The sequence below is a fragment of the Coturnix japonica genome, chromosome 10 (assembly GCF_001577835.2).
Source record: "Coturnix japonica isolate 7356 chromosome 10, Coturnix japonica 2.1, whole genome shotgun sequence".
NCBI classification, from domain to species: Eukaryota; Metazoa; Chordata; class Aves; order Galliformes; family Phasianidae; genus Coturnix; species Coturnix japonica.
Window position 1 is genome coordinate 3,606,135 of NC_029525.1, and position 17,956 is coordinate 3,624,090.

At 37.1% G+C, this 17,956-nt stretch overlaps 1 protein-coding gene across 4 annotated transcripts in view; it reads left to right on the forward strand.

The window, feature by feature from the left end:
* VPS13C (vacuolar protein sorting 13 homolog C) overlaps positions 1-17,956 on the forward strand; it is a 74,855-nt gene that overhangs the window by 796 nt on the left and 56,103 nt on the right. For 2 of the 4 annotated variants that reach the window (XM_015872267.2, XM_015872269.2), the window contains exons 2-17: positions 14-57; positions 2,084-2,126; positions 2,828-2,923; positions 3,474-3,575; positions 6,456-6,518; positions 7,980-8,045; positions 8,810-8,919; positions 9,455-9,514; positions 10,111-10,170; positions 10,806-10,886; positions 13,661-13,718; positions 14,817-14,944; positions 15,716-15,822; positions 16,490-16,661; positions 17,078-17,140; positions 17,507-17,642. In XM_015872267.2, coding sequence (XP_015727753.1) covers positions 14-57; positions 2,084-2,126; positions 2,828-2,923; positions 3,474-3,575; positions 6,456-6,518; positions 7,980-8,045; positions 8,810-8,919; positions 9,455-9,514; positions 10,111-10,170; positions 10,806-10,886; positions 13,661-13,718; positions 14,817-14,944; positions 15,716-15,822; positions 16,490-16,661; positions 17,078-17,140; positions 17,507-17,642 — 1,389 coding nt within the window. Of the gene's footprint in view, positions 1-13; positions 58-2,083; positions 2,127-2,827; positions 2,924-3,473; positions 3,576-6,455; positions 6,519-7,979; positions 8,046-8,809; positions 8,920-9,454; positions 9,515-10,110; positions 10,171-10,805; positions 10,887-13,660; positions 13,719-14,816; positions 14,945-15,715; positions 15,823-16,443; positions 16,662-17,077; positions 17,141-17,506; positions 17,643-17,956 lie in introns of those variants that run through there. The other 2 variants (XM_015872268.2, XM_015872270.1) reach the window with 2 other exon arrangements.

Here is a 17,956-nt window from a genome sequence, read left to right on the forward strand (position 1 = left end):
TTCTTCCACATAGGTAATGTCGCGCTTGACAACTTAAAAATAAAGGAGAATGCACTAGTAAGTATTCCACTAATGCTCAAGCTGTATCAGTGGGTCTGAGGGCAAAGCCCTGGGCTGCTTACTGTATGTAGTCTCACTTCACAGTGTGTGCCTTCTTTGCTTGTTACTGAAAGTCGTACTTCGTTAATGGCTTCTAACATTGCTAATAATATAATACATAATAATAAAAATTGGAACAAAGGGGAAAAAAAAGTCCACAGGTTAGATCATAAATATGTGCGCAAGAAAAGTACATCTGAGAAATTACCACTAGTGTTTTCAAATATGTTTCTGATGTTTTCTGCGTATCAGTCTGCCTGAGGGTTGGAAGGCCCTACAGAGGGATCTGGACAGGCTGGATTGATGGGTTAAAGCCAATGGGATGAAGTTCAACAAGACCAAATGCAGGGTCCTATGTTTCAGTTACACCAATGCCATGTGTGGCTGCAGGCTCAGGGTGGAGTGACTGGAAAGCTGTGTGGGGGAAAAGGATTTGGGGGTACTGGTTGACAGCTGAACATGAGCCAGTGATGTGCCCAGGTGGACAAGGCCAATGGCATTCTGGCTTGTATCAGAAATAATGCAGCCAGCAGGACTGGGAGGTAATTGTCCCTCTGTACTTGGCAGTGGTGAGGTTGTGTCTCAAGCATTGTGTTCAGTTTTTGGGTCCATCACTACAAGAAAGACATGGAGGTCCTGGAGTGTGTCCGGAGAAGGGCAACAAAGCTGTGAAGGCTCTGGAGCACAGGCCTTACCACCTGTCCTAATGATTTGAAGCTCGAAATAGTAAATGTTTGTACATTTCTCTTACTGCTTTAGTCTTCCAGTACAAGCTAAATAACTGAATTTCTTCTTCTGCTGCATAATCATACTTCCATAAGGTCATAGTTTAGTCTTCCATAGGGCTTATCACTTGTATGTCCAAGCAATAGATGGTTGTATGTTTCAGAACAGCTTACTAGAAACAACTGGTATGCACAGGTCTGTGTATTTTTTTACTGCATGTGTTGAATGAATGGATTTTCAAAGCCCGAATCTTGCAGATTGTTATAGCTGAAGTCCTGTGAGAGACTGTGATGCTGTGTTTTGATGTGGGTAAGAAGGGAGAAAAAGTTCCATCTGTTGATGAAGTAAAGGCTTATGTTTATGGCTATGTAAATTGATTTTCAGTTAAAACTGTGGAGGGTGACATGTTTGAGATGTATGCAGTCTGAATGTAGCTTGTACATTCTGATTAACCATGTAATATGGTTATTTAAATGTTCCTGTTAATGTAGGAGTAACAGTGAGTGAAAAAACAAGAAAGAGTTTCCAATAAGTAACCAGATTCTTGTCTGAAAAGTTCTTAGTTGGTTATTGTGTCCTGAGCTAAGGAATAGGAATTAGGAATACAACAAACTTCAGTGTGCTTCACATTGCACTCAGGAAGATGATGGAAAACGTGCTAAATTTTTGCTTGACATCACCATTTTTTCTTTGTTGCTCTGAAATTTCATGTCTTACCTGCTTCTTTTGCCCATCGTTGATAACTCTAAGGTGGTACCAACTAGAAATTGGAATTTTACTGTAAGAATAGATAAATTATTACATCTTAATTTTTACTTTTATTTTTTCCTTCTTGCTTTTATTCTTCTTCCTGTTTATCTCGTCTCTCTTTTAACCAGTGGTTAAATTCCTTTTTTTTTGCAATACGCTGTGTAGATGAGATCCTTCATGAGGTTTTAATTTATATTCTTGTATGTGGATGAAACCTTAGTTCTTGGGTAACTTTTGTTGCAAAGCATTATCATAGGTGTATTAAAGAGCTGCTAGAAATGTGTAACTCCTTTTGGCTTCCTGGAAGCCTGACTGTATTTATGGATTCCCACATTCACATGAGCGTTGCTGATTATTTACACTTATGTCATACAGAGAACTGCATCTGTTCTGGAACTTCAATTTTGTGTTTACAGTTTTAAGAGAAGTCAGGATAATAATTCTGCTGTCCGAACCAAGTTACCTCCACAATACACGAATCTGTTTAATATTTATTTTTCTTTTACAGAGTGAACTGGAAGTTCCTTTCAGAGTCAAAGTTGGCCATATAGGTAAGGTTGTTTTGTTTTGTTTCAACCTAAATCTTAAAATGGAATTTTGGAGTACAAGCCTTTGTCTTGCCTTTGAATTTCTTTTATCAAGATTTCTTAGGTGGTCTCTGTAATAATACTTGCTGTTGAAGCTGGTGTAGATGTTGAATGTGACTGTGCCACATAAGTGATAAAAAGTTCCCCGGGTAACCCTGTTTGTGACACATTATAGGCTGTGTGGAAAATGTATCGAGTTGTTTCACGGGTAAATGGATGATCAAGGGAGCTGCAACTAGAAATAGGATGTATGTCTCTTCAAGGGGTAGATTAGGAATATGAAGAACTTGAGTAAGATTGCTGGAAGTTTGGCAGACATGCCAAGAGTTTAGCAACTCTTAGATACACATTGTTAAATTTCTTTTCCCTCGAGGTCTGCATTGCTTTTTCAAATGAAATGTCTTTTGGAAATAAATGTATTCTATTCCAATCCCAATCTCAGTTTTTGATCTGAAGTCTTTGAACTCAAAACTGCATCTTCTTGCTTGTGTTTTCTCTGCATATATTTTTGAACTCCAAGGGCTTTGTAAAAGATGTACCCACACAGTTTCTCCTCAGCTTCTAAGGCATTTAGATCATGAATAGAACTAATGACCTTCACTGTATCTTCAAACTAAGTACAGCATAGGTTTTTGTTTGAGGTAACTTTTATCTGCTTTATGTAGATAAACTGACTCTGAAGATTCCTTGGAAGAACCTGTATGGTGAAGCAGTTGTTGCAACTCTAGAAGGCTTGTATCTTCTTATAGTTCCTGGAGCAAGTAAGTAATCTTCTCATCATAGTGAAATAATCAAATAGATAAATATGTAAAGGTACCATTAAATAAACTGCTGTTTTTTACACTCAGTTCCCCCAAGGAACTTTCTAGACAAATGTAGGGAAGTGGGTGGAAGAACAGTGGGCAGAAAGAGCACTTGTTGCTGTAGTGGAAAGTCTTGATTGTGTCTATTTGTTCTAATTTTAATTTATCAAACATGATTCCTTTGATGCTTGCTATCTTGAATCCACTCTTCTGGCGTGGTTTAGATCTTTTGGCTATTTCAGGATACAGTCCATTCCTAATTAATAACAGTCAAAAGTGGTAATTCTGTAGAACTGATGGAACGGTACTCCTATAAAACAATGTTGAACACTGGTATAATTTTTTGTATCCTATTATTTTCAGAGGCGGGGTGGATGTTTCAACAACCAGAATAGCCTTTGTTTAAAACGTCATTTTGCAACATAATGTTCAGAAAAGTACGCGTTGCATGATTGTGCAGCTACATCATTTGAAATTTAGGGTAACACTGTCCCAACTTGGCTTACAGGCATTAAATACGATGCAGAGAAGGAAGAAAAATACTTGCAAGATAATAAACAAAAGGAGCTGGCCAGAATTGAAGAAGCCTTACAGAAAGCAGCCGAGAAAGGTACCAAGTTAATAATGCAAACCTCCAGTGGAATTCGGGAATTTGCTGTGCTGTGGAAGAAAAGTCCAGTTTTGTAATTGATTTAATAAATTTAAAGTGTTTGTGTAGTCTTACTACAGTGCTTTAAAAAGGCTCTTTCCCCTGTAGTTTAAGCTTAAGAAGTGTTACTAATTTTGTTACCATTTCTTTGTCCATTGGAAATGAGAATTCAGTTATCTGGTACGGGTTGTTGTTTTTTTTTTTTTCATAAGGATCTCTGGAAACAGAACCAAAGACAGCAGCTGCGTCTCATGAGGCAAATATTTATTTCATTCAACGTCCATTACTGAGATTCTAAAGATGTTTTAGAGGTGCACGTGTAAAGTCATTCTTTGCTTAAAAGAAATTTAAAGAAAAGTGGAAAGGTTTAATGTTTTTCACAAGAAAAAATATCATCAATAATACCTTCATTTCAATTTTTGCTGTTTTTTATTGTATGGTGAAAGATACATGATCTATGGTGTTACCACCATATGATGATCATGGTGGTGGAGATCAAGGACGGAGTAGAGAGGTTAAGGAGCAACAGGGAGTGTGAGTGGGAGGAACAGGAGGGATATGGAGCTGTTGGAATGGGTTTAGAAGAGGGCAGTAAAGATGCTCAGGGGGGTTGGAGCAAACCTCCTATGAGGAAAGGTTGAGGGAGTTGGGCTTGTTTGGCATGGAAAAGAGAAGGCTATGGGGAGATCTTATTGTGGCCTTCTGGTACATAAAAGGGGCTTACATGAAAGATGGGAACCAACTTTTTTACTGGTCTGATAGTGGCTGGACAGGGGGGAAATGGCTTTAAACAATACAAGGGGAGATTTAGGTTACATGTTAGCAATAAATTTTTTACTTGGAGTGTGGTGAGGTGCTGCAACAGATTGTCCAGAGAGAGCTTGTGAGTGCTCCATCACTGGAGGTATTCAAGGCTGAATTGATGGGATTTTGGACAGCTTGAACTAGTGGGTGGCAATCCTACTGATGGAAGGGGGGGGTGGAACTGGATGATCTGTAGGGTCCCCAGTGAGCTAAACCATTCTGTGATACTCTATTGGGTCTGGTTTAAGAAATGAGAGCCTTTTGATGAAGAAAGAAATAATGACACAAGAAAACAATTAAATGTGAAGACAGTAAACTTTAAGTAAAGTTTGGATCTAGATCATTAAGAACTTAAAAATAATTGAGTATTTCACACTGGTTAGTCTGGTTTTATTTTTTATCATAATAAATACATATGTTAGAATAATGGTACAAATTAGGCTGCTTTGGACAGAGACCAAGCTCTGAACTGATGACAGGTAACTGCATGTTAAAGATGTGGTTAGTGAAGGTTTTGTGTGATAGGAGGTACGATAGTTGATAAGATACATCTCTATGAAAATAGCAGTGCTTCAAGTCATTGGCCTTGGAAGAGCTCCTGAAAATGAAATTGTTGATGGAATAATTGGGGAAAGATAGTCTGTGTTGTCTCTCTGCTTGCTTTGTTTTCCAGCTTCAGAACACTCTACTGCCTTAATCCTATTTTGTTAGTTTGAAATACACATTTGCAGTCCTTGATACAGCAGTTTACCAATCTGTATGGAATGCAGTTATAAATCCTGCTTTATTTAATGTCTTTAATAAATCAGAAACTGTGTGTGAGCTAAGCTACTTCAGTGGATGAATTTTGCAACTGTTAGTTCATACTGAAGCAAAGGAATGCTCATAGAAATTTGACCTTGGTTATAGCCGTGCCTGAGCTGTTATTCTTTGCATCAGTAGCAATGGGATGAAAGGATAATATAAAAAGAGTTTAACCTATTAGGCAGCACTTGAGGAATAGCAGATCTGGAACTCTGTGCGATAGCGCATCCACAGTGAAGTCTTAGTATTTCTGAAAGAGATTTGATACCTCCAATGTTTGCAAGGCTTTAGAAAAGAGTTTTCTTAAAATGATACCTCAGTAGATTGACTTGTCATGTGAAGAGCTAAAATTAGTTCTGTACTCATGTTTTGCAAGGTTGCATTATTAAATTTTTCTCCCGGGGAGTCAAAAACGAGAGGAACATTCAGATTGGATTATTCTAAATTGGATTAGTCTAAATTGCAGTCCTTCTGCAGCTTCATGCAGCGGCACAGCAGCTTTGGGGTTTTCAGGTCATCTTCTAAGTTATTGTGGTCAGGATGATTTGTCCAGTTCTTGTATGAGGGAGATCTCTTGTCTTTGCTAGACACAAAGTTCTTGGGGTCCAAGTTGCTCTGCTGTTCTGTGAACTAATAAGAAATTCAGCTCTTCCTAAAAGCTTTTGAGCTCATAATAGGTGCTAAAAATCTGGGAAATAACTGAATGGAATTTTTTCAGGTCTGTGAAGTCTTGGCTGCATTTGCTTTTTCAATTAGTACTCAACTGACATTAATACATGTAGAATCTTAATTCAGTAGGTCAGTCCTAGGATATTTCTTTCAACATGCTATTCAGATGTTGAACAAAATGGTCGTGTCTCTGTGTGGTTGGTGTAATGTGATAGAGAAGTGATAGCAAGATCTGTTTAACAGAAACAGAATGCTTTTTATTTTTCAACTTATTTTAGTCTGTCAGTATCAGTACTCATACATGGACACCAAAGTTTGACACTTTCGTCTCTTGCTGGATAGAAGTAAAAAGAAAATGACATAATATGTATCTGCAGACAGTCTTTGAAACTAGGTGTTTCAGAAGTAGCTCTGGTTGCTGGGTACTACAACGTAAGTACTGACTTGACGTGAGTTTTATGAACTCAGTGTTAATCCAGGAGCTGGATGTAACATGAAATCGGGCTGGTTTCCTTTGTTTAAACAAAATGCATTTTTTGATTATTTGCTGCCATGTGGACCAAGGTGCTCATTCACAGGATTCCTTGTACGGGCTGGAGAGTCTGATTTACAAGGACACCAAGCCTGGTGGGTATGCATGGTTAATTGCAGCTTTATGTTTTAAAACAGCAACAAAACCCAAAGCAGCCAAATGTGGAAATGAGAAAACAATGCATAATTAATGATTATTGATTCAGGCAGGAACTTCAAGTGACTAAGGCTGTTCAAGAAGAGTGGGAGAGCGTTTAGGAAGATGTCTCTCATCTGTGTCAAATTCAGGAGTGTCATAAAATGCTGACAGCGTTCTTCAGCATTAAAACGCTGGTGTAGATTTTCTTCTCCTCCCTCCTTAGCCCATTTGTTTTTTTAATTGTAGGGTGACCGCTTAGTAAGTACTTACAGGACAGGCTGAAGTCTTGGCTGGCACTTTTTCCTCCTTTCTTTGAAGGAATGTGCAAAGTACATAAAAAACAAAGCTCTTCCCCTAAGTTAAACTGGCCTTTGTGCTTGTTTCCATCTTACCCTAGTAGGACACACCCTTCTTATGTTATAACCTTGTGAAGGCAGCCCTCTTGCTAAGTTCTTTTCTCCTTTATGGCCAGAGGGGTGAAAGAAACTCACCAATGCAACTCACCCAACTGGTTTCTTTAGAAATGTGTTAAAACAGACCATTAACTTCATTTGTGGAGTGGTTGCGTTTGTTTTGACTGTAATTTGTGTGTGAATATTAGGATTTAATTTCATGTGAAACTGTTAAAGAATTATTATTTCCCTATGTGTCTTTTTGCAGTTTCAGCTGTCATTCATTCAAATTACTTTCATAGCTGCTGTTGATTGTTGTGAGAATCTTACCGAAAAGCCGCCTTTGGGTTTTCTTGTATGTCGTGAATATCTTAACTTGGAAGTTATGCAGTTGCATGGTAGAAACCTCATCTGGATTTTGACTTCAGTGTTTTTCCCATATGAGTATTCTGTTAAGTGTTTTGTTATGTGCCTTTGGCTGAAGTCATGAAATAAATGTTTGGATTACAGAAAAGAATATTCACCAGGGTTCTAATCAGTAGTCATGATTTGTTTTCAGTTCTGCTTTGTACATTGGAGATCTGAAATGAATTCATTAATAAGTCTGTGTGTTTGCTGAGAAGCCTGGTGATTATTGGTAACTCCTTAAACTCATGGGATGTTGTGTAAGGGATCTTGAAACATACATTTACACATGCACTTGGTGTGGCCCTTGATCACAGTGTGATTTGTGTACTTAATCAGGAGTTGTTACTGACATAAAGTAGAAAAAGAAAAGGCAATGCTTCGGTTGCTTCCATGAAAGTGAATTCAGGTATATGTGAATGATAGAAAATGATACTTTGTATTATGATGAGTAGCTGATTGCTTCCTTAACATCTATGAAGTTCTTTAATTCTTTTAATGAGAGCTTATTCTGATTTGACAAGCTAAGCTTTCTTCTGTCTTTTCTTTCGTTTCTTGCATTTCTGCTTTGCTAACTTGAATTTTATGCTTTTCCCAAAAAATTGCTTGCGCTGAAAAAAGGACGTAAGCGTAAAAAGTATAAAAAGCATTTTAAGAGACCCTTTAAAGGTCGTGATCACTCAAAAGGTGGGTAAAAAACATGACTTTGATTTTTTTTTTAAATGCTACATATTTTGCTTGCTATTTATATTAGTTTCTCTTAGTCTTTCATATACATTCACTGATTATTTTTCCCTTCCTTTTTGAAAGAGAACATAAAATAGAGAGAGCTTTTTGTTGTTGGTTATCCACTCTCTGAATCAAATGCACTTGTGCTTAGTCCTTACAAATTTCAACTTATTAACTTAGCTTAAATGATCACAGTCCAGCTCCGCTACTGAACAGCCAGAATATTTCAGAGTATCTTTACATTTTCATTTATTGTGGTCAAGCTATTTAATCTTCTCCGGCGATGTCCTCTGAAAAGCTCTAATGAACCAATCCTTTAGTATGTAAGCATCATCTTCACCTGGGTATGTTAGGATATTTTGTGCTAAATTACAACTTCTTACCTATTTTCTTGCTGAAATTCCTAGTTAGTTGCTGAGGAACTTCTAAGGGGCTTTTGCCTTGGAGGGTGTGGGGAGGCATATCTTAAAAATGAAACTGGAAATGAGTGTAAGCTGCACTACTGTCAATGAAACTTAGACATAAATTTTCTTACAGTTGTGGTGTATGCACAAAACTAATATTACATTCTCACAATATGGATATAGAATAGGAAAAAATCTAAGTAGCCAGAGACTCAAGTATTAGGTATTCACATTAGAATATGCAGTTAGAATAGCTGTTAGTGTGCTTAAACTGAATATGTATTTGTTTCACTGAATGCCATTTATTTTATTTTCCAGATAAACCAAAGGAGGAGAAGAAAGATACTTTCTTGGAAAAGCTTGCAACTCAAGTTATAAAGAATGTCCAAGTCAAGATCACAGGCATTCATGTTAAATATGAAGATGATGTATGTACTTTGAACGTGCTTTTTCTGCTCTAAATTTGACTTTAGTACAATTGTTATAGGCTATTCCATAGAGATAAACTGTTATTTACCATCCTGAAAAATTACTGTGGCTTCTTTGAATGAATTACTTCAAGTACAACTGAAAGCTGGAGTTATTTTGGATATGTGCAATAGATAATTTCTGTTCTGTATTGCCTGGTGCTGCCTCGCCTTGCTCACTAATGTGTGTGGTGACAGGTTGTCACACATTTGTAGATACAGTTGATATACAGAATTTTTCATTGTGAAGATCAAAATTCAGCATGGTGGGGATTTGTGGACTTACGGATGAGCTGGAAAACAAACAAGTAACAAATAGGTAATAGGTAGTATTCTGTTGGTACATTGGTCATATTGGTACTGACCCAACTGAGTGCTTCAGCTAGAATAATTAAGTAAAGGAAAACAGCTCAAGATTTCAATCAATTTTAGTGAAATGATTCTTAGTGTGCAATGAATATGGATAAAAAGCTATTATTTTTCTGTTTTTTTGCAGATCACAGATCCACAGTGTCCAATTTCTTTGGGAATGACATTGGGCGAGCTTAGTTTATTGGTAACATTTGTGTGCATGCATGCGTTTGTAGTTTTGATTTGCTTATCTTTGATTGGGCAACAGAAAGATACGTCAGGCATTTGATATGATGCAATTATAGTATGGATATGGAGGGTAAGACAGTCCTTTCTCCATGCAAATAGCACTTGAAGTTTGTACAAGGTGCAGGGAATATTGCTGAGGAATATCATACTATTTTGAGACAAGCAATCTTTTTTCTTACATTCCAAGTGATCTTTAAAACGGAATGTGCTTAATTTTATAGGAAGGGTTGTTTCCATGTCCAGTAGATAAATTAAGGCAGATGTTACATCATGATGAAGAATGTGGTATTTTGCCAGGCCTCCAAAGAAAGTAGGACAGAGAATTTCAGTTAACTTGTTTGCCATAAGTGCATAGGATTTCATGGGTAGGATAAGGAGTTGAGGAGCTCACAGATTTGGGTTTTGACTTGTGTATATGCAGTTTAGAGAAGCTGACTTCTGTAATCTGGTAGCACCAAAGTGATTTATTCTGTGCTTCAAGAAATAGTATAAAACCACAGATATGATATGTAAGGTACATCATGAATGAGTTTTGTCCCTTTGAAATTTTAGACGGCAAATGAGAACTGGAAACCTTCAATTCTAAATGATGCTACAAAAGTAATTTACAAGGTAATGTGTTTTTTTTTTGTTGTTGTTGTTGTTCCTATCTGGTTAAAAAGTGTAGCTAGCAACTGTTATTTGGAGTGTTGTAGTATGCAGGTACAGAGAAAAACTGGAAAAACAGTTTGTGAATTCTTGTATTTTACTTAACATTTTGTATTTTTACCTAATTTTTTAATAAATAGAACTAAAAAGACTGGTTTTAGGTAAGGCTTACCTTTCAAGGCCGTAGTTTGACCAATCAATGCAAACACCAGTCTGATCATAAACAACATTACACAGCAAGACTGAAATCTAGTTAGTAACCATGATTTCAAATAGTTCTGTCGAATGGCCATTTCCTGTACTAGTCTATATGTAAAGCATTTGGAATTCTGGTAGTGAAGCATGCCCTTCTGCTCCTCCCCACCCCATTTACTTTTTATCAGTGTGTGTGAATGAATGCTCTTTAAGAGCATGCTGTTTAGCAAGTAATTTTCTTTTCAAAATGGTATAAGATTAAATGCGTCTCAGTGCTCATAGTAGATTTGTTGTATAGCCTATCTTTTTTTTTTTTTTCCCCAAGTGAAAGCTGAATTCATAGAATGTACTGAATACCGAGTATGGGATCTGTTGAATGCTATTGTTTTTCTTTTTCTCTGCAGCTTTTATGCTTGGACAGCCTCAGTGCTTATTGGAATGTACACAGCAAAATGTATTATCATGGCTCCCATGAACAAATACTGGTAATGTAGAGTTTAATGTGTTGAGCAGTGCTTTATCTCATGACTGTTTCAGACTATGGCATATTAATTTCAACAACACCCAGCCCCAGACATTTGGTCAGTTCTATTCTGATAGAAGGGCCATATGTTCATGCATTGTGCTATTGGTAGTTAATATGTTTTGTTAGCTCTGTATGTTACCAGCTCCTATAGATTTGGAGATGGTCAGAAACTGGGTTTGTAAGATCAGTTCTATTAGTGTGTGACTTAGCATGATACTTACTCAGTACTGTTTATTTATCTGGGCTATAGGAGGTCTTATATAGCTACTGTAATGAAATAGTAAATGATCGTGGAGTTAATAAAGTTTCAAAATATTAAACCTTTTTGGAGCAGAAACTGTGTAGATGAAACTAACCAATATGATGTAGCCAAAAAGAAGAACAAGACAGTAAAGTGAAGAATGTCATCAAACAGATGAACAAGATCATGTAAAGAGCGTTTTCTCTTTTTACTTTTAGCAAACTATACCTTGTAGGTAGTAGCTGTCCACTGTCCCACTTGAAAGTTAGAAGGGTTAATGTAATATTTCCCTGAAGGTAGTATCCCTCTGTATGGGAAACAGATTTGGAAAAATGAGTATGATGCACTTGCCAAGTCTGAAAAGGGTCATAGCTTTAAATAGGAGGTACTTGGTAGGATGATGTGAAAATGAGGTTGGGTGAAACATAATTAAGGTAGAGTGTATGGCAGAGAGGATGCTGGAAATAATTAAAATGGTAATTACAGGGGAAGAATAAAATCCGGTTTGTGTGTATGAGATACTTGAAGGCTACATCTAGTTTTTCTGATTTGTTGGTGTTTTGAGTTGCTGTTAGCTCCATGAGTAGTGGTGTACTGCAAACTATAATGTTGTAAGCCAGTGAAATACTCGTGAGATAAGGTAGCAATTAAATAAAAACAAAACAAGTTTTACTTACTCTGAAGAGAAACTGGGTATGTGGCACTATTAATAGGGCAATTATATAGACATAAATTGTAGCTGAGGGCAAACATCTTTCTGTACTGCAGCTGAAGAGTACTGGATTGCAAAAGTACTGGATTTGCTGTTAAGATCGTTGCAGATAGCTATTACATAAATGTGGTTNCTAATTTGTAGGTAATGATAAGCAACTAGTTACTCTAGTGAGCTGTTGGCTAGTAAATGAATGAATAACTTAGATTTTGAAAGTAAAATTAGATGGGATTATGAAAATAAGTCAGTTGACTTGAAATATTGTACATATGACTACTCTTAGTTTATCAGAAATATGTTTCATTTTGCTGTGGAAAATGCGGAGTATGTGATGTATGCCGTCTATCTGCGTTTTAGTTTTGGTTTGAATAAGTACATCTGTGCAAAATACACTGCATTATTGACTCACTGTGTTTATCAATGTCGTGCAAATGTTCTGTGTATCCTCATACAATATTCCTTGTTTCCATTTCTTCTGCTGTCCTAGTCTTTTACAGTTGTCATTTATTTATTTTTGTCTTGTTAACATAGCATACATTTAACTTGATGGACTTGATACTAATAAGGAAGCATGGTTCAAAACTGGTAAAACCAGCTGGTCATTAAATGCACTCTGAATCCTTTCTGTTAATGTGGAACTTGAAACCCAAGTCCCTTTATTTTAGTTCTGGTTCCTATTGTAGAGTAATTCTCACTTTCTAAAAATTGGAATGCAAGTTCACTGTATGTAGAAGATGTTGTGAATATATTGTTTCTCTGTCCTGTCTGCATTCTCTTACTTTGTTTAAACACAGGTAAAATTCCTCAGGGTGCTTTCCATCCTGCCTTTTTAGTTTAGCAGAGATGCTTACAAATTCCTAATAAGCCATTGTGAGGGAAGAGTGGAATTTGGCATGGGCATAAGATGGCTTGTGTAAATCCTCTCAGCTGCTTAGGAAGTACTTTCTGTTTCAGAATTTTCTGTGTTAAAGACTAGAATACATTTTAAATGCAGTCTGTAGTCTATATCCTGTTTCCTGAAATGCTAGGACTTCCGTCCAGACAGGCCATTTCAGTCTTACTTGTAAACAGTATTATCAAGAAATCAGATTTAGCACAGTAGCTGATTGGTCTGCCTCATAGCTGGAATAAGCTGTGTAATCCATAGCAGTCTGTCAGTTTCACACAACAGTCTTCATATTTAAATAATGTGAGCATATGGCTGTTTGTGAGATTAGCTGTTATACACTTAAGCTCATTGAAAAGCTTGCCTTCACTGTTAGAGTTTAGAAAATACACTGAAATGCAAATATCATTAATAAGTGTGTGTATTTTTTTTTGTAAATACGAGGTATTTTTAAAATATAAAATTGGGAGAAGAAATTACTGGAAGAGATTTATATCTGTAAGATATTTTCCTTGTAAAAACTATGATATTGATAGTCTTTGTAAAATATGACACCATTGCATTATGTGTTTGCAAGTACACAATTGCTAGAGTGTTTTACATTATTGAACACTAGTTGATGAAAGATACGAAGGTTCAGTGAACTTCTAAACAAAGTTGAATTAAAATGTAATAACATTCCACTTGATGAGAGAAGCTTATTGAGTCCGCTGTATTTAAACATTTTACTTTTAAGTACTTGTAGTACATTAGATATCTCATTTAAGGGGTGAAGGTTTGGGGAAACTCCCACAGAAAACATGTTAATTGGAGCTGAACTGCCCTCTGTATTTTAAGTAGACCAACAATAAATATCCTTCAGCAATTGCTAGACAGTATCGCATTCCTTTACAGGATCAACTGAAAAGAGGAATTCCACATGGTGATAACCAGCCTCAAGACTACCAGTACAGTAAGTAAGCTACAAATGAATGAATATATGCTGTTTTGAGCATTTTAGTTAGTCTGAACTGATCATGCAGGCATACCCCTACTAGCTTCATTTTACAAAAGCCTAAACATAATGAAACATCTTAGAGGTTTTATTTTTTCTAACTACTGCTGGGCTGATCTCATTTGTTGTATGAATCAAGTGCCGTTTTGTAGTATCATAGAATGGCTTGGGTCACCCTAAGGATCGTGATGTTCCACCCCCCTGCCAAGGGCAGGGACACTAATCTCCAGATCTGGTTCTAGACCAGATTGCCCAGGGCCCCATCCAGCCTAGTTTTGAACACTTCCAGGGATGGAGCATCCACAGCCTCTCTGGGCAGCCTGTTCTAGCACCTCACCACTCTCTCTGTAAAGAACTTCCCCCTGACATCCAGCCTAAACCTTCCCTCCTTGAGCTTAAAACCATCCCCCTTGTCCTATCACTATCTACCCAACTAAAAAGTTGATTCCCATTTATTTATTTATTTAATAATCCCCTTTTAAATACTGAAAGGCTTCAATGAGGTCTCCTTGCTGCTGTCTCTTATCCCTGCTGAACAAACCCCGCTCCTTCAGCCACTCTTCACAGGGGAGGTGCTTCAGCCTTCTGATCATCTCTGTGGTTCCTCTCTGGACCTTCTCCAACAACTCCCTCTTTTTCCTGTACTGGGGACCCCAGACCTGGATGCAGTACTCCAGATGAGACCTCACAAGACTATAAAGTAGAGAGGGACAATCCCCTCCCTGTCCCTGCTGGCCACCTTTCTTCTGATGGAGCCCAGGCCTTCCAAGCTGCAAGAGCATGCTGTTGGCTCATGTTCAATTTTTCACTCACCAGAACTCTCACGTCCTTCTCCGTAGCGCTGCTTTCAAGGAGTAGTTCTTCCCATCTGTATACTTATTTGGGATTACTCCAACCCAAGTGTAAAACCTTGCACTTACTATCCTGAACTGCTTCTGTGGGTCTTGAGTGTGCACATAATATGATGTGGAGTAGGTGATATATCAGGCAGGTGGCTTAAGTATTTTGAAGATGGCTTCCTGAATTAAATTAATATCAACTTTTTAATATTTTAAGTTTTTAGACCAATATCAGCTTCTGCAAGAGTTTTTATCAACCCAATTGCAGAAGTGGAACTGAAAACTCCCAAGCTCGATTGTAATGTAGAAGTACAGAGAATTGCTATTGAACTCACAAAGCCACAGGTAAGTTGGGTTGGTGCCAGTTATCACCTGTTTCAGAGTTTGTGAGGAGCTGTAGGAGTAATTGCAATAAAAAATGTGATCCTTGTGTAACAGTGGCTCCCCGCCTTTAGATTCAGGCTCTCTGACCCTGTTACCTGCAGCCGTGAGGACAGAGCAGAGAATGGAATCTCTTACAATTAATCCTTGTCTTACTTTATCTGCTGAAACTATAAGCTGACACTGTAATGGAAGAGAAGTAAGGATAAAAGCAAGAGTAGGAATGAGTGGTGTCTACTGGCTTTGGCAACAAAGCCCACTGAAGTACTAAGAAACTCATTTTGATAGCTCCCTAGCAATGTTATTGTTTATTCAGTTATAACTTACAGTTTAAGTGTATTCTTAACTCTCACTGATACCCAAAGGCAGTCTGTGTTGAGAACAGTGTTAATATTATTAGTGCAAATGCACTTCCAATATTGGGGAAAGATTGAGAAAGGAATAAAATGATTTATTTGAGAAAGTTCAAGACTATGTTTGGAGCAGGCTAGTAGAAGTGAAAAAATAAATTTCTTTTGTATCTCAAGGAAACTAGAAATCCAGATGTCAGTGACTTCCAAGAGCAATAGATATAGCTGCCGGTCTACTTTAAGTAGCAATGAAAAGGCATAAGCCTAAATTTCTATGTAGTTTGGGGAGCACTTGTGTCACCTTTATATACATAAATTTCTACTTGAAATATTGCATGTAATGAAATCTGAACCTTTGCTAAGGAACTTGTTTTCTTGTGTTTAGTACCTCAGCATGATTGACCTTCTGGAGTCCATAGATTACATGGTTCGCAATGCGCCATACAGGAAATACAGGCCAAACGTATGCCTCCATAAAAATGCCAGACAATGGTAAGTTGCATTTGGTCTTGTGTTCTCTGGGAGATGTGTCAAGATGTATTGAGTCCTTTCCAGTCTTATCATTCTCTTATAGTGGATAATGTGGTTTTAAAACCAGATTGCATGAATCATTATAACTTAATGTAGCTCTGAGTAGCCAAGTAAAAACAGTTTGCGTAAGAAATGATGTGAAAGAGCCAGGTGATGAAAATGGCCTGAAAAGTTAACTTTGATTTCAGAATCTCTGAACAAGATTCCAGTGATCTCTCTAGAGTAGAGAATAGAGCTAAATTACAACTTTAGAAAGGCTAAAGAAAAAATCATTACGTGCATTACAAGGGAAACGTGTCAACTGTAATTTTAGTTCTTAGTTTCTTATGGATCTTTTTCTGAATAATGAATTGATGCCACTTAACAAAGTGCTTAAGTGTTCTTTATGCTTTTACAGCTCAGATTTGTAAACATGTGGAAGTCAATAGTGGATGTAAATTTATAGTTCATCAGACATGCAATATAAGCCATCGGTCGTTTCAAAAATTGAAGTAGAAACTGTTTAAAATTGTATAAGTGAATAGCTTAAGTGAAGTGTTTGCATATTAGTAAAATACTGCTTCTGCTGTTTCTAAATTGCAGGGCACAAAATGAAATATGAAATTATTCACGTGTGGATTTATTGTAGGTGGAAGTATGCAGGTGACAGCGTTCTTGAAGTTCACATTAGAAGGTGTACTCGTATGTGGTCATGGAGTAACATGAAACAGCATAGGCAGCTTCTGAAGACTTACAAAAATGCATACAAGAACAAACTGACACAGAGCAAACTGTCAGAAGAAACTCACAGACAAATTCAGGTATGCAGTGTTTCAATTAAGAGCAGGTATGTTTTGATCCCTTGATTATGTGATTCTTTAAACATGCACCACTGTAATCAAGATTGATAGTTTTCCTAGAGCACAACAGTTCTAGAAAGACGGTTGTAATCAGAAGCCCAGCGTAACCTGGTGGGGGAAGAAAGAGTTGGAATGATATTAAAATGAACATTTCTTGGTTGTAGGATAATAAACTTTGGTATTTTTACTGAAATATAAGATAAAAAGATAAAAATCAAGCTGTCTAACATCAGAAGCAGATGTACCCATTAAAAGAAAGGAATGTGTCTAGAAAGAAATTGGAGAGTAAATAGAAAAGGATTGGTAGAGAAATTGTAGCAGTGAGACTTTCTTAAATGTGACTGAGAAGCAGATGATTTCATCGTGTATTTTTACAGGACCTAGAAAAAAAGCTTGATGTCTTCAATATAGTCCTAGCAAGACAACAGGCACAAGCTGAGGTAAGAAATTATTTCCATTCAGTAATATTGTGGCACTTCCGATAGGGTTGTTTCTTCATTACAGAATCTTGACAGAATTTCTGGTGATGAGTATGACTGAATGGGGGAACAAAGAAGGCAGGCTTCCAGTCTTTCGAGGACAGGAATAAGTCAGTTTACAAACCGGAAACCATTCCATAGAACTTACCACTGTGTGCGTTGTTTTTGCTGTCTAGCCTGTACCTTTCTGCAGTCATCTCTGTTTTAATGATTGCTTTGTTCTGTTGACTTCTGTTATTTGAAGACTAGCTCTGCAGATATTCAAATCAAACACATACAGCTATTACCACACTATCTACTTTATCTATTTTAATGATTCCTTTGTAGACAATAAGATCAGGACAGAAACTGCTGAAGAAGAAAGGCACTGAAGTTGAAAAAAAAAGTGGAGGATGGTTCAGTGGTTTCTGGGGTAGGAAAGAATCTAAAAAAAAGGAAGATGAAGAATCATCCGTTCCTGAAAGTAAGTGTAAGCTGTAATATAGTAACTTTTTAATAGACTGGTGAGTTTCTATATACTTGATTGAGTGGAGACAAAGAAGCAAGTTACAGTATGTCTTGTTTTCTACTGTACTGAAGTGAGTATGAAATGGACAGTATCATGCAGTATTGATCTATTTTGTGATTTTATTTACAGAGTTGGGAAATAGGGCATATTTCTGAAATAGCCTTGAGCACTTTAGAACCTTCTAAGGGGAAGAGAATAGAGTTTTTAGCTGTGGTTTTATAGGTGATAATTGAAATATTGTATTCTGGTGATCTGCCATCTAAATGAGA